The sequence below is a fragment of the Balaenoptera physalus genome (assembly GCF_965194825.1).
Source record: "Balaenoptera physalus genome assembly, chromosome: 6".
NCBI lineage: Eukaryota > Metazoa > Chordata > Mammalia > Artiodactyla > Balaenopteridae > Balaenoptera > Balaenoptera physalus.
In genome coordinates this window covers 550,682-574,624 of record NC_138885.1, presented here as the reverse complement: position 1 = coordinate 574,624, position 23,943 = coordinate 550,682, and the positions used below count along the sequence as shown (strand labels likewise).

Genomic DNA, 23,943 nt, shown 5'->3' with positions numbered 1-23,943 from the left:
CCGCTTATGACATGTGTGATCTTAGACACCTGAAACTCTGAGAAAGGAACATGTATCTGCCCTAATTATTCATCGTTGTGAAATTTTAAAAATGAGATATTTCAATGCAAAGCATTAAAATCTGGAAAATTCAAATTTAAGGTTTGGACCATTCTTTCTAGTTGCTTCTTTCTCTACTTCTTGTAGTGGTTAAAAAAAAAAAAATCATCTTTGAATGTTATAGCACAGTGGTTACCCATTATAACCGAAGTAACCCTCTCATACTTAATCTGCTTTTTATCAGGGATAATTTTTTATTTGCATTTCATTCGAATCTGGCAAGTCTAGATAAAATGAATTTTGCTGGGGCAAGAGCTATTGGCTCAAATATGATCAGGCAGGAAGAAAAACATGATTTTGGAAATTATCCATTTTAGAAGGTTTCCAATATAAAAAATGACACTAAAATATTTGAAACACTGTCCTTTCCCCTCAGTCACCTAAAATGAGGTTTCGAACTGGAAAACTGTAATAGTCTTTAAATTAATAAAATAATATAAAAATGACACATTTCTATTTATTTAATTTGTTCTAAATTCAGTCACTATTTATGAAACATAGTTCTATGTAGCAGAAAGGAAAAATTACCAATATAGTAATCTGTATAGCATAAAAAGAAAATTTATAGTCATAAAATTTTGTTTGGGAATGAACCTCTCTATAGAATGTTCAAAAACACCCTTGAGGGCTTCCCTGGTGGCGCAGTGGTTGGGAGTCTGCCTGCTAATGCAGGGGACACAGGTTCGAGCCCTGGTCTGGGAAGACCCCACATGCCGCGGAGCAACTAGGCCCGTGAGCCACGATTACTGAGCCTGTGCGTCTGGAGCCTGTGCTCCACAAGAGAGGCCGCGATAGTGAGAGGCCTACGCACCGCGATGAAGAGGGGCCCCCACTTACCGCAACTGGAGAAAGCCCTCGCACAGAAACGAAGACCCAACACAGCCAAAAATAAATAAATAAATAAATAAATAAATGAATGAATGAATGAACACCCTTGACTTAATTGAAAACTATCCACATTCACTGTTCAGAAAAATCAATATTTCTCTTATGACTATTACAACTGGCATACAAGTAAAAAAAGGTTTATTGTTTTCTTCTAATTATAAGAGCAATACATGCTCATTGTCATGATTTCAGACAATTTAAAAAAAGGACACGGACTTCCCTGGTGGCACAGTGGTTAAGAATCCGCCTGCCAATGCAGGGGACACAGGTTCGAGCCCTGGTCCGGGAAGATCCCACATGCCGCGGAGCAACAGCCCGTGTGCTGCAACTACTGAGCCCACGTGCTGCAACTACTGAAGCCCGCACACCTAGAGCCTGTGCTCCACAACAAGAGAAGCCACTGCAATGAGAAGCCCGTGCACCACAACGAAGAGAAGCCCCCGCTCGCCGCAACTAGAGAAAGCCCGGGCGCAGCAACAAAGACCCAATGCAGCAAAAAAAAAAAAAAAAAAAAAAAAGGAACATGGAAGCAAGTAATAAATACCAGTAATTCAACTACCCAGATGAAACACTGCTAACATTTTTTATCATGTTTCCAGATTTTTAAAATATATTTACATAACTCATATTTTTTTAAATGGATAAAACAAACATATGAAAGTATAATATGCATTTTTTAATTGAGTATAGTTGATTTAGTTTCAGGTATACAGCAAAGTGATTCAGTTACAAATATATACATATATTTTCAGATTTTTTCCATTACAGATTATTATAAGATATTGAATATAGTTCCCTGTGCTATACAGTAGGCCTCTGTTCTTTATCATAGTGTGTATCTGTTAATCCCATACTCCTAACTTATCCCTCCCTGCCCCTTTCCCCTTTGGTAGCCATAAGTTTGTTTTCTTTCTTTCTTTCTGTTTTTTGGCTGCACCACACGGCTTGCGGGATCTTAGTTCCCTGTCCAGGGATTGAACCCGTGCCCTTGGCAGTGGAAGCGTGGAGTCCTAACCACTGGACCGCCAGGGAATTCCCATAAGTTTGTTTTCTATGTCTTTGAGTCTGTTTCTGTTTTGTAAATGAATTCATTTGCATTTTTTTTAGGTTCCACATATAAGTGGTATCATATGGTATTTGTCTTTCTCTGTCTGACTTACTTCACTTAGTATGATAATCTCTAGGTCCATCCATGTTGCTGCAAATGGCATTATTTCATTCTTTTTTATGGCTGAGTAGTATTCCATTGTAAAATATGCACTTTTCATAATACTATACCTTATGAAAATATTTCCATACTTATATAATGCTACATCATCTATCATTTTAATAGCTGCAAAGCAATGCATAACTTGTTTAATCAATTCTAATGAAGTACATTTTGATTTTCCCTCCAATTTTTAAGTTTCACAAACAATACTACAATGAACGTCCTTGTGTATCCTTTGTTCCAACTGTTTCATTAGAGGTAATTCCTAAAAGTGGAATCGTCAGGTAAAAGACATATTTAATTAAAAATAAGTTTTACTTAAAATTTTTGTTTTTGGGAAAGCTATACACCACACAGTTTACAGAGCTGACTAGGTCTGTAAGATTATTATGATAAGAAACCATTTCTTATGTTCTCCCCTATCTTCTCCCCCTCTTTTGAGGCATCTTCTTTCAACATTTTAGCTACATCTTTTGTATTTACCTCAGTATCTCTAAATAACGTTCCAATTTTATTTTTCTTTAGTTTTTATTTCAGACGTTATCTAACTTTCTACTTGCTAGATGAGAACTTAGCAATCGTTCATCTCCTCATCTGCACTCCCAAACACACACACATTTCCCAATACACACTGAACAAATAATTTTGGACTATTTCCCCCATCTTTCACATGTGTAGTAGGTTCAGTAGTCATTTTATACATCACATCCCTGTCTTGTCACCTCTGATCACAAAGGATTTGTTTAAAAGAGGACATCTGGTCCAAGCTGGATCGATGAAGGGTTTGCTTCCTAGGAGTCTGTAAGTTGGATTGAGGGGCCTAATGAGTCTGGGTTGCTGAGCTGGTAACATACAAATCCCGAAGTTGCTAGTGGTCACATCACCCCACGTGGACTGAGGGGCAGAATGGTGGTAGCTACACAATTTCTATTTAGTACAGATTTTGGAGTCACAATCATTTCTGCAGGTAGAGTGTGTCTGTGGTGCTAATATTACAGGACTTGGCTTGAAGCTGCTACTAAGTACACTTTTCATTTAGAATGTATTTTATTTGGAGTAGCTTGAGAAATGAAGCTAATTCAGTGTACAAATTGGTTTGCACTGAGAGAGAAGAATGGAACATTCACATAAAAAGAAACAGAGATGAAAAATAGAGTCCTGATGATTTTTCAAGTTCTTTCTAGAAGTCTGAGTGCACTCCTGTCCTTGGGTTTTGTGACACACCTCTACAGCTATACGACAAATTCTGTATTTATGGTTAAGCCAGGGGTATTCCACATGTTCCCTGTTATTTGCAACCAACAAAGTCCTTAAAAACCAGAACTAAAACCGTGTAACATGATATCCTTGATCAATCTTGACTGTGATCTTCAAATCAACTGTGAGGTTGCTGCAAAGCACCAGACCCCATAACTAGCCTCTTCCCTCAGGCTGCAGGTTCCTGCCTCTCCCAGGACACAGAGATGGTTGAATGACAATGGGTGCTGGCTCCAAGCCCTTAGAGACCATTTAGGTAAGAGAAATGCAGTTAAACAGAGGAGACAACAACAGAAATGGGGATCTGAAAGCAATATTTGCTATCACAGGAGCAATAAAGATGATGCACCCACAATTTACCAAAAACTGTCCTTATGAGCAGAAAGTTCATGGGTGCTGAAGCTGAAGGAGGGGGCACAGGGGGTTCATCCTCATGGGTACATGCAGTCTTTTCTCTACTGTTGCTTAGAATGTTCATAATAAGGAACTTAAAATACATATTTTAAACAGAAAGTAGACAAATAGAACATAGATAAACAATTCTACATGAAAATAGAAGCCAACAAAAAAAGCAAACAAACAAAAACTATACCTGTCTACATTTTGCTGTTTAAAGGGGTTATTTTCATAGAATCTAGCTTCTTTGTAAAAACAAGGATTTTAAAAACTGTTATAGAGAGGGAATAAATAAAAATTAACTTCCCAGCAATTAAAGAGGTTCATCCAACATCATGTGCTACTTGACAAATTAAATGATTCATTTTACTCCTTTATTTATACTAATAAAAATACGCATGTATTCTCGAAGCTAGGATTCACTGGGAGGGCTGCTGTGACTCACAGGTGTTCCTGGCGCAACTCGGGACACGATCACAGGCATCTTCTGGTCACATCCTCCCTTCAAAACAGTGCAAATCGAGTATCAGTCAGTATTGCCAACACAGAAACACCTTAATTTAAAAACTGAGTACAGGGCTTCCCTGGTGGTGCAGTGGTTGAGAATCTGCCTGCCAATGCAGGGGACACGGGTTCGAGCCCTGGTCTGGGAAGATCCCACATGCCGCGGAGCAACCAGGCCTGTGCGCCACAACTACTGAGCCTGCGCGTCTGGAGCCTGTGCTCCGCAACAAGAGAGGCCGCGACAGTGAGAGGCCCGCGCACCGCGATGGAGAGTGGCCCCCGCTTGCCACAACTAGAGAAAGCCCTCGCACAGAAACGAAGACCCAACACAACCATAAATAAATAAATAAATAAATAAATAAATAAATAAATAAATAAAATTTAATAATAATAATAAAAAAATTAAAACTGAGTACAATATAAATTCTAAGTTACCTTTACATTGAATCCAAACCTTCCATTTTCATCAGGTTGCATTCTGATTAGGACAAGATTATCATGTGGAATACCACCATTAGGCTTTAAAAGACAAAAATAAATAACTTGTCACGCTCTTCATTTGTAGCCTATCCTTCAGATATACATGAAGCATGCTTCCTGTATGTTGATATTATCTAAAGTATATAAAGAATCATAATTTAAATTTCTCTCGTGCCTTACCTGCATGCTAGACTGTAAGTGCCAAGAGCAACAGGGCCTTTATTAATGACCTGATTAATTAATTTCAGTGTCTCTAGAACCTGGCTCAAAGCTCTGCACGGAGTAAATACTCATAAGTATTACATGAATTCATGTTACTCCCTCTGCTTTTTAAAAACAGCTTTACTGAGATACAATTCACATACTACACTTCACCCATTCAAAGTGTATAATTCAGTAATTTCTACCATAGTCACAGAGTTGTACGAACATCACGACTATTTTTTTTTTTTTGGAGGCAGCATTTGATTTGGTTGAAACTAAGATGAATTCAGAGATTGCAATTCTCTGGTTTGAAGTAGCAGATGAAATCACAGAGGAAAAAGTTGACAGGCATGTCAATGACCTGTTAAAACGCTACTCTTTGATTTTACAACCTTTTCTTCATCTCCCAAAGAAACCCTGTGTCCACGAGCGGTCACCCCCATCCCCAAGTCCTATTCAACCCTTCATCTACTTCCTCCCTATATACTTGACTATTCTGGACATTTCACATATATGAAATTATACAATATATGTCATTTGTTACAGGCTTCTTTCACTTAACATGTTGTATGCCTGCTCTTTGTGGGTAAGTAGCTGGCTAATTCTTATTTAGCCTTTGAGACACAGGTCGGAGATGATCATTTCTAGGAAGTCTTCCCTTAACTCCAGAGCTGAATTCGTTATTTTTATATACTTATGAATTCCCATAGTCACTGCTAATTGTAGAGCTTGTTCAGTTCTCAGTCCCCACCTTCCTCGACTCACCAGTAGCATCTGACACAGCTGGTTACTCTCTCTGTGGCTGCCTTCTCATCAGCCAGTTGACTAGTTTTCTTCCTACCTTTTGGTCTGCATCTTTTCAGTTTCCTTTGCTGGTTTCTTTCACCTCCCTCATGTTTACAGTTTGGAGGACTAAGGCTCCATTTCTAGAACCTCTTATTCCGGTATCTGTACACACTACACTTCCTGTCTCATGGTTTTAAATACTGTCTACATGCCACCAACTCTCAACACTATACCTTCAGCTTCGACCTCTCCCTTCAACTCCAGAATCCAAACAGACTCCTACTAGACACACAGATACATCAACGTGTCCCAGCTGAGCTCCCAACATTCCACCCACCCCTGTTCTACCTGTAGCCTTTCCATGTCAGCAAATGGCAACTTCATCCTCCTATTTGTTCAGGCCCAAAACCTTGCTGTTATCCTTGCTGTTATTCCTCTCTCTCTAGTCTCCCACAGCCAACTCATCAGCAGAGTAGGTGAGCTCCACTCTAAAACTCTACCCAGAACACATCTGTGTCTCATCCCTTCCACAGGCACCACCTTGCTCCAGTCACTGCTGCTTCTTGGGGCCCTGCAACACCTCACAGCCAGCTTCTCTGCTGCTACCCTGCTTTCGGTCCACTGCCAACATACAAGCCACAGTGAAACCGTTAAAACCTAAGTGACATCCCGTTACCTCTCTCCTTAGGTATGTCTGTTTGCTTCCAATCTCACCCAGGGTTGAAGAACGAGACATTTACAAGACCAGGCTTTTAGGATCTGGCCCTCTGCTGTCCCCTGTCCTCCTCGTTTGCTCATTCCTCTGTGTCCTCGCTGACCCCCCTGGTGTCCCCTGACCACATCAGCCGTACCCCTGCCTTGGCACCTGCGATTCCCTCGGCTTACCTGCTCTCACGCCAGGTATCCACGTGGCTTATCACCAAGCTCATCCCCGGCTCACACTATCTAGAACTGGAACACTCCACTCTGGAAATTCCCTAGCCCTTTCCTGCTTTGTCTCTCTAGCATTTATACTATCTAATAGGCTATATATTTAAGTTACATATTTTGTTTACTGTTTGTCTCACCCTTATCCCCAGAATACAAGTTCCTTGTAGGCAGAGTGTTTAACTTTTTATTTTACTCTGTTATATTCCCAGAGCCTATAACAATAGGTACTCAATGAGTCATTTTTGCATGAAGGAAAAAACAAACTAGACTATAAATTATTTAATAGCAGGGACCACATCTGATTTGTCTTCGTACTCCCACTACCTCCTTAAGTACCTGACACACAGAAAGACCTCAGTAACTATGAACCGATGAATGAATGATGCATAAGAATCACCACGCAGGTAGCACTAAAGTTGTCATTCATTTTGGGTAAGGATTTTGATCTCTTTTTGATGCGTCTGTGGGGCCGTAAGTGTGGGAGAATAGAGTGGCTGCCTCTTGTTTTTCAATTTTAGAAAACGTGGGAGGGCTATGGGTGAAAAACAAGAGGGGAAGAGTGCAATGGCCAGCAGAGACTTCTGGCACCACCAGCACCTGCTGTGGGACTTCCTCTCCCTGCGTCTTATTTTATTCCTTGATGTCCCTTTAAGTTTCCTGAAATACACTCATATTTCTGTCTGTCATTATACATCTTCATGAACACAGTGTATCCTTAAAATTTATTAACAATCTCACCTTTGGTTCATCTACTTGAAAAAGCAATGAAAATTCATAAATCAGGGGATTCTAAGAATTTACCGTTTTGTTTGGTACAAAGTACCAAAGCAACTCACGAATATATTTTGAAGAACAGAGTAATTATATATTCTGGAGACCCGTACTCAATTTCAAAAGGTTGATGAAAATGATAAATGATAGAGTCTCGACACCCAGTCAATTATGTAATAAAATTAATGGTATTTAATGGATTATTAGCATTTGTTCTGGAAATGTGTGTTTTGCAAGACAGAAATCAACAAATTTGTCAAAAATTAACTTCTAGAGCAATGAACGTTTTATAAATATGATAAAAGGAAATTCCACAATTGGGCTATACGGTGGCACAATTCATGAGCAAACACACGATGAAAAAGAGAAAGTACTATAATATAATTTACAGATAAAACAGGCTATGTTACAAAAACTATTTCATTTACAATTAAACATTTTCAAAGAAATGTGAGAATATTTGAAGAAACTACTTACAGTAGCTTTTTCAGGGGAAGATGGAACATCAAATGTTTCATTAATATGGTTTTCCAGATCTTGTTGAGAATGTGAAAAATGAATTTGGTTCCAACTGTTTTTCTTTGATTGTTTGGGTGGTAAAGCTGGAGGCTGCCCATCTTCAGGGGTCTCTTGTGATCTAGATAGAAAAAAAGAGAAAAAGTAAATATTTTGGAAGTTGTCTTACAGAATTATTATTTTATTTATTTTTTAAAGTAATGGTAGAATTTTATTTTTTAAATTAATTTTTATTGGCGTATAGTTGCTTTACAACATTGTGTTAGTTTCTACTGTAAAATGAATCAGCTATACGTATACATATATCCCCTCTTTTATGGATCTCCTTCCCATTTAGGTCACCACAGAGCACTGAGTAGAGATCCCTGTGCCATACAGTAGGTTCTCATTAGTTATCTACTTTATACATAGTATCAGTAGTGTATACATGTCAATCCCAATCTTCCAATTCCTCCCAGCCTAGAATTATTATTTTATTACGATGTCTAATAGGAGACAAGCTTTAAATACCATGTTTATTTGCAAGTGCCACTGTTTAATGAAATCTTCCTTAACTTTGAAGTTTAAAGTAACAGATCTAATTTCCTACTTTATCAAATCTGTGAACAGTTCACATATAATAAAATATACTTTAAGGGTATCTCTATGAAGATATTTATTAAGCTACCATAAAAACCCCTTTCTAAGGTTTTCAGCAGTCATGTGGGCAGGCAGGGAGAAATCAGAGCTGAGAGCCGAGCTGTTCCGAAGACAAAACACCCGGTACCATCCAGAGAACTCAAGGGGTTGCCTGTTTTACTTACAGGTAAACACAATCCACGGAAGTGATAAACACAACGAGGAAGAGGGCTGAGCTCACTGAGGAGCCAACACTGGATGAGCACGTATGTCGGAAAACCCGATTCAGGTGAAGGGGCTGAAAACCACCTGACACTAGAGAGCATCACCTCCGGCCGTAGCAGCGGGGGCTGCTCTGACCAGCTAGGTGTGACAGGGCAACTTCAAGGTAGACACTTCGCTTTTAAGGACGAGCACTCTCACTCCCTCCTGCGAGAGCGCCGGAATCACAGCTGGCTGCTGGACACTCATCGACAGGAAGACACTGGAACTCACCAAAAAAGATACCCCACATCCAAAGACACTGAGACGGTAGCAGGGGCGCAATCACAATAAAATCAAATCGCATAACCGCTGGGTGGGAGACTCACAGACTGGCAAACACTTATACCACAGAAGTCCACCCACTGGAGTGAAGGTTCTGAGCCCCACGTCAGGCTTCCCAAGCTGGGGGTCCAGCAACAGGAGGAGGAATTCCTAGAGAATCAGACTTTGAAGGCTAGCAGGATTTGACTGCAGGACTTCGACAGGACTGGGGAAACAGAGACTCCACTCTTGGAGGGCACGCACAAAGTAGTGCGCGCACTGGGACCCAGGGGAAGGAGCAGTGACCCCCATGGGAGACTGAACCAGACCTACCTGCTAGTGTTGGAGGGTCTCCTGTAGAGGCGGAGGTGGCTGTGTCTCACCATGAGGACAAGGACACTGGCAGCAGAAGTTCTGGGAAGTACTCCTTGGCGTGAGCCCTCCCAGAGTCCACCATTAGCCCCACCAAAGAACCCGGGTAAGCTCCAGTGTTGGGTTGCCTCAGGCCAAACAACCAACTGGGAGGGAACCCAGCCCCACCCATCAGCAGACAAGAGGATTAAAGTTTTACTGAGCTCTACCCACCAGAGCAACAGCCAGCTCTACCCACCACCAGTCCCTCCCATCAGGAAACTTGCACTAGTCTCTTAGATAGCCTCATCCACCAGAGGGCAGACAGCAGAAGCAAGAAGAACTACAATCCTGCAGTCTGTGGAACAAAAACCACATTCACAGAAAGATAGACAAGATGAAAAGGCAGAGGGCTATGTACCAGATGAAGGAACAAGATAAAACCCCAGAAAAACAACTAAATGAAGTGGAGATAGGCAACCTTCCAGAAAAAGAATTCAGAATAATGATAGTGAAGATGATCCAGGACCTCGGAAAAAGAATGGAGGCAAAGATCGAGAAGATGCAAGAAATGATTAACAAAGACCTAGAAGAATTAAAGAACAAACAAACAGAGATGAACAGTACAATAACTGAAATGAAAACTACACTAGAAGGAATCAATAGCAGAATAACTGAGGCAGAAGAACGGATAAGTGACCTGGAAGACAAAATGGTGGAATTCACTGCTGCGGAACAGAATAAAGAAAAAAGAATGAAAAGAAATGAAGACAGCCTAAGAGACCTCTTGGGACAACATTAAACGCAACAACATTCGCATTACAGGGGTCCCAGAAGGAGAAGAGAGAGAGAAAGGACCCGAGAAAATATGTGAAGAGATTATAGTCAAAAACTTCCCTAACATGGGAAAGGAAATAGCCAAACAAGTCCAGGAAGCGCAGAGATTCCCATACAGGATAAACCCAAGGAGAAACACGCCGAGACACACAGTAATCAAATTGACAAAAATTAAAGACAAAGAAAAATTATTGAAAGCAGCAAGGGAAAAACGACAAATATCATACAAGGGAACTCCCATAAGGTTAACAACTGATTTCTCAGCAGAAATGCTACAAGCCAGAAGGGAGTGGCATGACATATTTAAAGTGATGAAAGGGAACAACCCACAACCAAGATTACTCTACCCGGCAAGGACCTCATTCAGATTAGACGGGGAGAAATCTAAAGCTTTACAGACAAGCAAAAGCTAAGAGAATTCAGCACCACCAAACCAGCTCTACAACAAATGCTAAAGGAACTCCTCTAAGTGGGAAACACAAGAGAAGAAAAGGACCTACAAAAACAAACCCAAAACAATTAAGAAAACTGTCATAGGAACATACATATCAATAATTACCTTAAACATGAATGGATTAAATGCTCCAACCAAAAGACACAGGCTCACTGAATGGATACAAAAACAAGACCCATACATATGCTGTCTACAAGAGACCCACTTCAGACCTAGGGACACATAAAGACTGAAAGTGAGGAGATGGAAAAAGATATTCCATGCAAATGGAAATCAAAAGAAAGCTGGAGTAGCAATACTCATATCAGATAAAATAGACTTTAAAATAAAGAATGTTACAAGAGACAAGGAAGGACACTACATAATGATCAAGGGATCAATCCAAGAAGAAGATATAACAATTATAAATATATATGCACCCAACATAGGAGCACCTCAATACATAAGGCAAATGCTAACAGCTATAAAAGAGGAAATCGACAGTAACACAATAATAGTGGGGGACTTTAACACCTCACTTACACCAATGGACAGATCATCCAAACAGAAAATTAATAAGGAAACACAAGCTTTAAATGACACAATAGACCAGATAGATTTAACTGATAGGACATTCCATCCAAAAAGAGCAGATTACACTTTCTTCTCAAGTGCACATGGAACATTCTCAATGATAGATCACATCTTGGGTCACAAATCAAGCCTCAGTAAATTTAAGAAAATTGAAATCATGTCAAGCATCTTTTCTGACCACAACGCTATGAGATTAGAAATGAATTACAGGGGAAAAAAAAGTAAAAAACACACATGGAGGCTGAACAATACGTTACTAAATAACCAAGAGATCACTGAAGAAATCAAAGAGGAAATCAAAAAATACCTAGAAACAAATGACAATGAAAACATGACGATCCAAAACCTATGCGATGCAGCAAAAGCAGTTCTAAGAGGGAAGTTGATAGCAATACAAGCCTACCTCAAGAAATGAGAAAAATCTCAAATAAACAATCTAACCTTACACCTAAAGGAACTAGAGAAAGAAGAAAAAACAAAACCCAGAGTTAGCAGAAGGAAAAAAATCATAAAGATCAGAGCAGAAATAAATGAAATAGAAACAAAGAAAACAACAGCAAAGATCAATAAAACTAAAAGCTGGTTCTTTGAGAAGATAAACAAAATTGATAAACCATTAGCCAGAGTCATCAAGAAAAAGAGACAGAGGACTCAAATCAATAAAATTAGAAATGAAAAAGGAGAAGTTACAACAGACACAGCAGAAATACAAAGCATCCTAAGAGACTACTACAAGCAACTCTATGCCAAAAAAATGGACAACCTGGAAGAAGTGGACAAAATCTTAGAAAGGTATAACTTTCCGAGACTGAACCAGGAAGAAATAGAAAATATGAACAGACCAATCACAAGTAATGAAATTGAAACTGTGATCAAAAATCTTCCAACAAACAAAAGTCCAGGACCAGATGGCTTCACAGGTGAATTCTATCAAACGTTTAGAGAAGAGCTAACACCCATCCTTCTCAAACTCTTCCAAAAAATTGCAGAGGAAGGAACACTCCCAAACTCATTCTATGAGGCCACCATCACCCTGATACCAAAATCAGACAAAGATACTACAAAAAAAGAAAATTACAGACCAATATCACTGATGAATATAGATGCAAAAATCGTCAACAAAATACTAGCAAATAGAATCCCACAACACATTAAAAGGATCATACACCATGATCAAGTGGGGTTTATCCCAGGGATGCAAGGATTCTTCAGTATACGCAAATCAATCAATGTAATACACCATATTAACAAACTGAAGAAGAAAAACCATATGATCATCCAATAGATGCAGAAAAAGCTTCTGATAAAATTCAACACCCATTTATGATAAAAACTCTCCAGAAAGTGGGCACAGAGAGAACCTACCTCAACATAATAAAGGCCATATATGACAAACCCACAGCAAGCATCATTCTCAATGGTGAAAAACTGAAAGTATTTCTTCTAAGATCAGGAACAAGACAAGGATGTCCACTCTCGCCACTCTTACTCAACATAGTTTTGGAAGTTTTAGCCAAAGCCATCAGAGAAGAAAAAGAAATAAAAGGAATACAAATTGGAAAAGAAGAAGTAAAACTGTCAGTGTTCGCAGATGACATGATACTATACACAGAGAATCCTAAAGATGGCACCAGGAAACTACTAGAGCTAATCAATGAATTTGGTAAAGTTGCAGGATACAAAATTAATGCACAGAAATCTCTTGCATTCCTATACACTAATGATGAAAAATCTGAAAGAGAAATTAAGGAAACACTCCCATTTACCACTGCAACAAAAAGAATAAAATACCTAGGAATAAACCTACCTAGGGAGACAAAAGACCTGTATGCAGAAAACTATAAGACACTGCTGAAAGAAATTAAAGATGATACAAACAGATGGAGAGATGTACCATGTTCTTGGATTGGAAGAATCAATATTGTGAAAATGACTATACTACTCAAAGCAATCTACAGATTCAATGCATTCCCTATCAAATTACCAATGGCATTTTCTATAGAACTAGAACCAAAAAATCTTAAAATCTGTGTGGAGACACAAAAGACCCCGAGTAGCCAAGGCAGTCTTGAGGGAAAAAAACGGAGCTGGAGGAATCAGACTCCCTGATTTCAGACTATACTACAAAGTTACAGTAATCAAGACAATATGGTACTGGCACAAAAACAGAAATATAGATCAATGGAACAAGATAGAAAGCCCAGAGATAAACCCACGCATCTATGGTCAACTAATCTATGACAAAGGAGGCAAGGATACACAATGGAGAAAGGACAGTCTCTTCAATAAATGGTGCTGGGAAAACTGGACAGCTGCATGTAAAAGAATGAAATTAGAACACTCCCTAACACCATACACAAAAATAAACTCAAAATGGATTAGAGACCTAAATGTAAGAACAGACACTATAAAACTCTTAGAGGAAAACATAGGAAGAATACTCTTTGACATAAATCACAGCAAGATCTTTTTTGATCCACCTCCTAGAGTAATGGAAATAAAAACAAAAATAAACAGGTGGGACCTAATGAAACTTCAAAGCTTTTGCACAGCAAAGGAAACCATAAACAAGACGAAAAGACAACCCTCAGAATGGGAGAAAATATTTGCAAATGAATCAACAGACAAAGGATTAATCTCCAAAATATATAAATAGCTCATGCAGCTCAATATTAAAAAAGCAAATAACCCAATCAAAAAATGGGCAGAAGACCTAAATAGACATTTCTCCAAAGAAGACATACAGATGGCCAAGAAGCACTTGAAAAGCTGCTCAACATCACTAATTATTAGAGAAATGCAAATCAAAATTACAATGAGGTATCACCTCACAACAGTTAGAATGGGCATCATCAGAAAATCTACAAAGAACAAATGCTGGAGAGGGTGTGGAGAAAAGGGAACCCTCTTGCACTGTTGGTGGGAATGTAAATTGATACAGCCACTGTGGAGAACAGCATGGAGGTTCCTTAAAAAACTAAGAATAGAACTACCGTACGACCCAGCAATCCCACTACTGGGCATATACCCAGAGAAAACCATAATTCAAAAAGTCACATGCACCCCAACGTTCATTGCAGCACTGTTTACAACAGCCAGGTCATAGAAGCAACCTAAATGCCCATCGACAGATGAATGGATAAAGAAGATGTGGTACACATATACAATGGAATATTACTCAGCCATAAAAAGGAACGAAATTGGGTCATTTGTAGAGACGTGGATGCATCTAGAGACTGTCATACAGAGTGAAGTAAGTCAGAAAGAGAAAAACAAATATCGTATATTAATGCATATATGTGGAACCTAGAAAAATGGTACAGATGAACCTGTTTGCAGGGCAGAAATTGAGACACAGATGTTTAGAACAAATGTAAGGACACTGAGGGGGGAAAGCGGCAGGGGGTGGTGGTGTGATGAACTGGGAGATTGGGATTGACATATATACACTAATATGTATAAAATAGATAACTAATAAGAACCTGCTGTATAAAAAAATAAAATAAAATTCAAAAATTGAAAAAAAAAAAAGAACGAGCACCCGGAATGTAGTAACAAGGTGAGTTTTTCACAAAGGCCAGAAGGGGGAACCAGTGGTTCAACTTGGACCCCAGGAAGCCTGCGTCTGTGGAAGTCACGGAGGTTAAGGGACCAGGCAAGGCGAAAACGGTTCTCGTCAAGAGTACTGATCACCACAGGGGTTATTATTTACCTCTGAGGTGGCAGGAGGTCCTTTGGGAAAATAGAAACATTATTATCCCACTGCCTAAGGGCAGAGGAGAGAGTTGCCAGCTGCTGTGGTAATCAGGCACAGGCTTCAGCCAGTTCCTGCTTATTTTTGTTGACTGATGACCGACACCCAAGACACAGCTCTAAGGTCTTGAGGAAGCAGAACTGTATTAGGTCATATTATTGTTCCAAGTTACCCTCCACTCCTCCCTGGCTGACATCATGCTTGGCCATATGACTTGCTCTGGCCAATGAAATGTGAGTAGCCTCTTTTGAAAGGAAGCTCTGTATTTCTCTCTTCCCTCAGCCAGGAGGCCAGCCAAGTCCCAAACAGGGGCTGCGGTCAGTCTGGGCCCTAGAATGACCATGACGTGGAGCAGAGCCACAGGTGATCCACCATGTATGCAGAATGTACGAGAGAAAGAACCCTTGTTGCTGTACGTCACTGTAAATTGGGGGAATGTGCTACCAGAGCATAATTTAGCCCAAGGTAACTAACGCAGAGGTTACTGCCAGAGTGGCTCTTGGAAACATGTGCTCCCCTGGGTAGAGAAGCTGTGAACGTCTTGAGAGACTTGCTGCTAGACACGTGACAGACGTGGTAGCGATGCTAAAATCTGCTTAGCACTAAGGGCGTCAGCCAGGTTAACGATGAATGGTCTCGCTTCTCCTAAGAGAAAATATAGCCCTCCTCCAACTGCAAAATCTAGTGTAAAATATAATCACTAAATACGCAGTGAACAATAATAACCACTCAGCTTCCTACCCGGAAGTCTTCAGGGCACAAAATGCTCTAGCTTCTGATAAGTCCATGAGGACTGCATCAGAGAGCACACCTCCCCTTTTCAGCCAAAGCTTCTCTGACGTCTACCTTGATGGCCAGAGATTCCACGTCCCAAACATACTAGTTTTTATTCTGCTAATTTCAACTGCCAAGAACCCAGGCCTCTACGAGGCGATGCATTCAAGCACTGCTTGTGCAAGAAGCTGCTAGGAGAGAGCTGCGTGCCTTGGCCATGGCCTGCTGCAGGGACCAGGGTAGACAGAGGCAGGCAACCCTTGGTACAGCCCCTGATGGGAAATCTCTAACAAGCAGTTGGCCGGAAGCCTCCAAGACTTTACAAAAACTGGGAGTCACTGGACTCCACGTGGATCAACCAATAGGTCTCATCCCTTACTCAGGACTAAGTATAACCACCCAGGCAAGGTGAAGAGAGGCTTTCCTCTAGTTTTGCATACAGCTGTCACACCTGGGAAACATTTAGTCTCAAAACTAAAGGTCTGGGGCTTCCCTGGTGGCACAGTGGTTAAGAATCCGCCTGCCAATGCAGGGGACACGGGTTCGAGTCCTGGTCCAGGAAGATCCCACATGCTGCAGAGCAACTAAGCCCGTGTGCCACAACTACTGAGCCTGCACTCTAAAGCCCGCAAACCACAACTACTGAGCCCGCGTGCCACAACTACTGAAGCCTGCACACCTAGAGCCCGTGCTCCCAACAAGAGAAGCCACCAGAATGAGAAGCCCGAGCACCGCAACGAAGAGTAGGTCCCACTCGCTGCAAACAGAGAAAAGCCTGTGTGCAATAATGAAGACCCAACACAGCCAAAGATAAAATAAATAAAATAAATAAATTTAAAAAAAACCCAAAGGCCTTGGGGGAAGAGTATAAGGTTGGGATCAGGTGGGAATGGAGTCAGAGCAACTTTATTCTTGGTTCAGATAACAGTCTAAATACAGCACCAAGACAAACAACAGGGACAAACCCAAGCCTGCTTTGCAGCCCGGTATCTAAGTGAGCCAGGCCTGGTGGGCAGGGGTATCATGGTGGCAACACTCAGCTGCAAGAGAGGGACGGCACTGACACCACGGGACATTGTGCTAGACTGCTGAGTCTGCATTTCCAGGGTTAGTGACCAGGCGTATACAGTCCAAAAAGCTCCAGAAGTGATTTTTATTATCTGCTTCTGATTAGAAATCACTGTACTAGAATAGTGGTTGCAGATTCATGGCTTGCGGGCCAATTTTTGCCAACATACATTTGGCCTGTTCACTTTAAAAATGTGAGTTGACTACATTTTAAAAATTACATACAAAATCTGGATTTCCAGAATGAAAAATCTGGAAGTTTTGGAAAGAATAGACCTGCATTACAAGTTGTCAACAACTGGACAAAGCCAAGTGGTAGCTGCTGCCTTTAGATGGGCCACAGGCATTCCAGGCCACGTGAATCCCACCCAGTGTTACTTGCCGGACTCCACTGGGTATCTGAATACACCCTCTCCTTTACTCATTCGAAGTCCACAAGAAGACCCAGAAAGGAAGAGAGTCCAAGTGTACAGGCTCGGGCTGGTATTTGAGCCAAACTCTAAATAAAGGGTGAGGAGAATGGAGTACAGGCAGAGGATCAGCCAAGATCTAAGAGAGGAAAGGATGATATAATTTTGGATTTCAGGACAGGTGCTACCTGCCTTCTCTCATTGTTTTAGGTAACTTTCTTGTTAAGGTAACTTCACAGAGAGTGATGAACAAGCTCTCCATGGGCCTGGTTACTGCAGAGGTTAAGGTTGGTCTGGGGAGCTTTCACAAACTAATTATGCCCTCTCCCAGTAATCTTGGTGACAATTTCCCCTTCCTGTGTTTCCAGCTTCAATAACCAAACACACTCTCTTTCTGTCTATCTATCTACCTATCTATCTATTGTCTATAAAAGTAACCGAGAATATCAACACAGACTTCTAAAATTCTTATTTTGGGCAAAAGGTATCAATTACATTTTAAAGACATACTCATATTAACTCAATTTATCGTAACAAATAACTTCCCTGTTCATATTTAATGTAGAAGTATCATACAAAGTCAATCTATTAAACAATTATCTAGGAAGATGACTTTCATAGGTAAACCATGTATTGTAATTTGAAATTATTATACATTTAAAATAATATCATGAAATAGGCCAGTTCTTTAAAAAGGTACTACTGGGAATTCCCTGGCAGTCCACTGGTTAGGACTCGGCGTTTTCACTGCCAGGGCCCGGGTTCGATCCCTGGTCGGGGATCCAGGGGAACCAGGACCCCACCCACAAGCTGCATGGAGCGGCCAAAAAATTTTTTTTAATTAATTAATTTATTTATTTATTTATACAGCAGGTTCTTATTAGTTATCTATTTTATACATATTATTGTATATATGTCAATCCCAATCTCCCACTTCATCTGCAGGCAAAAAAAAATTTTTTTTTAATTATTTATTTATTTATTTATTTATGGCTGTGTTGGGTCTTCGTTGCTGTGCGAGGGCTTTCTCTAATTGCGGCAAGCGGGGGCCACTCTTCATCGCGGTGCGCGGGCCTCTCACTATCGCGGCCTCTCTTGTTGCGGAGCAAGGCTCCAGACGCGCAGGCTCAGTAGTTGTGGCTCATGGGCCCAGTTGCTCCGCGGCATGTGGGATCCTCCCAGACCAGGGCTCGAACCCGTGTCCCCTGCATTGGCAGGCAGATTCTCAACCACTGCGCCACCAGGGAAGTCCAAAATTTTTTTTAATTAAAAAAAAAAAAAGAATAAAAAGGTACTATTTCTAGGCCAAAACAAAAACAAACAAATAAACAAAAACTACCAAGGAAAACAGGATGAAGAGACATCACATACTTGGAAAGGACAACCAGGCAGCATAGTGGGACACAGCCCCACTAGAAATAACAGCTGGCACCTGAGAGAAGGGACCTATAACCTAAAAGAAGATGAGCATCTACTACCAGATGGTTTAGACAGGACTAGGGAAATAGGAACCAAAGAAAGAAGTAGGCATCAAGGCTGTGCCTGGAGTCTTACAAGTAGAGGTAATCATTTGGCGTTAAATATGGGAGCTGGAAAAAATGTGTCATAGGGAGAGTGTAGAAAATATAGTTCCAAAGAGATTATTGTAATTACTCATAAAAAAGAAAAATGAGCAGGATAAACTCTTAAAACTGTAAATTAAAAAAAAAATGCTGCCAAAGGTTTAACTGTACAAATACACCCTTCATACAAGCATAAACTTTATTCTAATTTAAGACTAGAAAACAAAAACCATATTCTTGGTAGACACTAATAAAACTTGCCAGGAATGATGGCTCCTTTTAAAACTCTTATTTTCTAAAATACATACCAGCAGCTCTTGTCTCGCTCAATTACAATCACTGGTGTCATCCAAGTCTTCACTGGGCACTTACCCCTGCCATACGTATGTTACATAAGATACAGATAAAATTCTGGTTCAAAATCCAGGCTTCTCGATACTTTGGCTAATTTATAGTGACATTCAGAGTATTTCAAAGTAAACACCATTTCAGACTGATTACTAATTGATGCTCAAGGCAATTAAAGTGCATAGAAACTCCCGGGGATACGATTAATAGAAGAATAGAACTGAAAATGTCATATTATTCTATCAGTAGGAATCTACTCCAGAACCAAGGTCCCAGACCTGAGATTCCTGGTTTCAACCAAACTCCAAGTCTCTGACCTCAGCTCCCAACTGCAAGTAAGGGAAGATTTTGCAAGAGCTGGACGGCAGGTAAGTACGCTGCAGAGAAGCAGCCCAGGGATCTACACTTAGTCCTGCCGCCACAGGTACAGCATCTAACACGGTGTGCCCTCTGAGGCCCCATGGCTCAATACTCCTTCCACCCAACACCCTTCGCTTCTCTTATTTCCTTGTCCTACAGCAGCCTAGTATTTGCATGGTCCATGATATAACACTAGACCTGATCAAGGCTGGCGTGGGAGTTAGGTTACGCTGAGCCTGCAGGTGAAGTTATCAGTGCCAGTAGCTCAGAGGGGCAGAAGAAAGGCAAAGCTCTGAGGACAAAGCAAAAGGAATTGATTAGGTCGGACAAAGATAAGACTGGAACGGGACAGTCTAGGAAAGAATAGCTCAGGGAACTGGATTTAACATTTGAGGATTATGAAATCTGCATAGTCTCTGGTGATTAGGAACTGAAGGATGAAGTTGAGAATTTGGGGAATTCCTCATTGTGTTCAACCAGACAGCCACACTTCAAACATACAACAGATAAATGGTTGATAATATACTTAAAAGCTGCTGGAATACATCCCCCCCCCCCCAAATTAACTGAAAGATGTATTGTAATTATTATAGTTAACGTCTACTAAGTACTTTTTCTCTGCCGAACTTCTAATAAGCATCTCATTAAATATTCACAGCCGTCCTACGAGGTAGATATTATCATACTGTTTTACAAGCAAGGAAATTAATGCTTACAGAGATAAAATAACTCACCCAAGGTCACATAATTAGAAGTGGTGGAACCAAGTTTTAAACAGTCTGAATCCAGAGCTTACGCTCGTAACACTAAGTTATAGTTGCACCTCAAAGAAAACAACTGCAAAAAGCGGGAGGAAAGTTATTTTAAATCAGGGATTTCTAAACTTGTAGCAGTGGACTCTTCTCTTCAAATGAAATGCTTCTCAGAAGCCAATTTATAAAAGAGACAATAGCTAAGCAACTGTCCCATCTGCCAGTAACTGAGGCTTCAACAGAACTTATCAGAGCATATGCTGAAGATGACTATTTTCTTTCATTCCATTTTACTTATAAGTGGTAATACTACTATATTTTAAATTCTACTAGAAACTACTTATATTTAAAATGAACAGAATGCAAGATCAGTAGAGGTCAGGGCTCTAAGGACATTCATATTTACTTTAATTGATAACATATTCCTAATGCAATGGTTTTAATATATTTAAAACCAATAATTTGCCTAAAATGATCCACAGTGGGGTATGGATGGCAACAAGGACTTGAAACACATACTGTTTAAATTCTACTCACAAAAAAATTTTGTGGGCAAATTACTACGTGTGTTAACTTTGGATGTTAAGAAAAAAGAGGGCTTCCCTGGTGGCGCAGTGGTTGAGTCTGCCTGCCAATGCGGGGGACATGGGTTCGAGCCCTGGTCTGGGAAGATCCCACATGCCATGGAGCAACTACGCCCGTGAGCCACAATTACTGAGCCTGCGCGTCTGGAGCCTGTGCTCCGCAACAAGAGAGGCCATGATAGTGAGAGGCCCGCGCACCGCAATGAAGAGTGGCCCCCGCTTGCCGCAACTAGAGAAGGCCCCCGCTTGCCACAACTAGAGAAAGCCCTTGCACAGAAATGAAGACCCAACACAGCCAAAAATAAATAAATAAATTAAAAAAAAAAAAAAAAGACAAAAGAAAGGAGAGACAGGAATGTGATTCTAAAAGTGTTCCAGGGCTTCCCTGGTGGTGCAGTGGTTAAGAATCCGCCTGCCAATGCAGGGGACACAGGTTCAAGCCCTGGTCTGGGAAGATCCCACATGCTGCGGAGCAACTAAGCCTGTGCGTCACAACTACTGAGCCTGCACGCCACAACTACTGAGCCTGTGCATCACAACTACTGAGCCTGCGCGCCACAACTATGAGCCTGTGCTCTAGAGCCTGTGAGCCACAACTACTGAGCCTGTGAGCCACAACTACTGAACCTGCGCTCTAGAGCCAGCGAGCCACAACTGCGCCCGTGAGCCACAACTACTGAGCCTGTGTGTCACAACTACTGAGCCTGCGTGCCACAACTACTGAGCCTGCGCTCTAGAGCCTGCGAGCCACAACTACTGAGCCTGCACTCTAGCGCCCACGAGCCACAACTACTGAGCCTGTGAGCCACAACTACTGAGCCTGCACACCACAAGTACTGAGCCTGTGCTCTAGAGCCCGCAAGCCACAACTACTGAGCCTACATGCCACAACTACTGAAGCCCGTGTGCCTAGAGCCCGTGATCTGCAACAAGAGAAGCCACCGCGGAGAGAAGCCCGTGCACTGCAACAAAGAGTAGCTCCCGCTCACCTCAACTAGAGGAGGCCTGCGCACAGCAACGAAGACCCAATGCAGCCAATAAATAAATAAATAAATTTAAATAAATAAATAAATAAGTAAAACTGTTCCAACGCCCAACTTTCAGGCTGGGGTTTTTCACCACAAATAATGTGCTTATCTTAAACTTTCACATTTTGGAAAATGTTAAGTGAAGAGCAGATGATGAAAATGTTACACTGAAGTGCACTTTGCTGTCAACAGGCAAATACTGTAACACAGCAGCAAAAGGGTTGTTAAAACTGTCCATCAAGCCAGGTGGGCAAAAGCTTTCCTGACTTGTTTCAGTCCAGGCGGCTGTAAGTTTCCTCATGAGTGCTTCAAGGTCAGCAGTGAGGCAGCTTCCTCAGCACTCAAAAGAGTTCTCTGTTGCAGCTGTTAGCAATCTGTATCATAATAAAAAATAAAACTGTATCCATCCCATTCACACACTTTGCAATTATTCTGTAGAAATACCTGAGCTTCCCTGTTACGTATTAGCATTGTGGTGGGAATTTATTTATTTTTAATCTGTTAAGTATTTTAAAATTAATTTAGGGCTAATGTTTATCTCAGAAAAATCACAAACTAAAAACAGTCTAATTTTCTGTGGATCATTTAAAGAAAGGAAGGAAATGGTAGGATGTAATCTCAATTACCCCCGCCTATAAACAGTAACTTTAAGCGTACAACAGCCTCCTGTTTGCTTCCACAGTGAACACACCTGCGAATTAATAGCGTTTTCTCCTTGAGAAGTGGGCAAGCTCGCCCAGCGCCTGAAGTCAGGCTCACCTGAACGCCCCTGGACGCCCTCAAAGAGCAGGAAACTGGTGAGATATCCCAACATCAATTTCAATGTATTGTACTACGTTGAAATGCTCTGTGCTTAATCCAACATATTGTTTGCATTCTTTTCACATTTGGCCAATGTAAAACTAAAATCTATGGATTCCAAGTTGAAAAATATTTCCTCTAAATTGAAAAAAAAAAAAAATCAACAAAGCCTTGTCCAGGATACACAGTTCTACAGACTGGCTCAGGTAAGAAAACCCAAGTTTTAGTTCCGTAAATTGGGACAAATGCTGTTAGTGTGGCTCTCTCATATGTAAAGGGGGGCTATATAGCTTTCCTATTTTATTGAGTTCTCTTGAACAGTGAGATAATTTATGAAAAAGCTGACTGTAAGCTACCAATGTAAGTTATTATTATTAGTTTACCATTAAGCTTGTCTTTTCAGAACTCTCTCATTATTCTTAAGGTGAGGATTGGCTGAATTTCCAACGCAGTGTTATAGATTCAAAACTGAATACAAATACATAAGCTTCATAAAACATGTCCAAAGAGAAAGCCCGAAGCATTGAAATTCTGGTGGACTGGGCAGGGGAAGAAAACCTCTGCATGGTTCCAACCTATCCTGAACCTCCTTCTCCACTTCAGGTCAGGAAAAGAGAACACAGGTATTCTGAAGAGGTAAGTGATTTGGGGGGTCTGTGAATCTATAAAATTTACAAAAGGATATACTCAATTGTATGCGAAGGCAGATGTGTATGGGCTCTACAGAAAGGGCCCTACAAAAACTAGACTGAGATCATGTGGTCAGGCCCCAGGAGTGACACTGTTCTGTCTGTGATGACACGGACTTTGTGATTCCTCCAAGTGGTCAGCTTTCATGTGCCGAAAGCATGTCATTTAAAAATTTAATCAGTTAACATTTCAATCACGTCTTTAATTACTGTACTTTTTAAAGTTTTAGAAGTAGAAAATACATGCTTATTAAAAATCAAACAAAAAGTTTAGTTATAATTTTTAAAGTAATAAAACATAAATTTCCACCGATCCTAACTCCTGTCCACCCATGCTCCACAGGTGTCACTGTGCAGTGTATAGTTTTCTACTCCTCCAACCTTTATAATGTACACACACAATCCAAATCTTCT

At 40.7% G+C, this 23,943-nt stretch overlaps 2 protein-coding genes across 5 annotated transcripts in view; one reads left to right on the top strand and one right to left on the bottom strand.

Moving 5' to 3' along the window:
* The window catches only part of LOC309662282 (uncharacterized protein), a 226,470-nt gene that overhangs the window by 36,645 nt on the left and 165,882 nt on the right, over positions 1-23,943 (top strand). The gene's annotated exons all lie outside the window — the stretch shown is intronic.
* Positions 1-23,943, bottom strand: part of PTPN4 (protein tyrosine phosphatase non-receptor type 4) — a 174,994-nt gene that overhangs the window by 20,428 nt on the left and 130,623 nt on the right. For all 4 annotated transcript variants that reach the window (XM_082464732.1, XM_082464734.1, XM_082464735.1 and 1 more), the window contains 3 exons: positions 8,003-8,162; positions 4,790-4,873; positions 4,296-4,352 (listed from right to left, as the gene is read on the bottom strand). In XM_082464732.1, the coding sequence (XP_082320858.1) occupies positions 4,296-4,352; positions 4,790-4,873; positions 8,003-8,162 (301 nt within the window). The remainder of the gene's footprint in view (positions 1-4,295; positions 4,353-4,789; positions 4,874-8,002; positions 8,163-23,943) is intronic.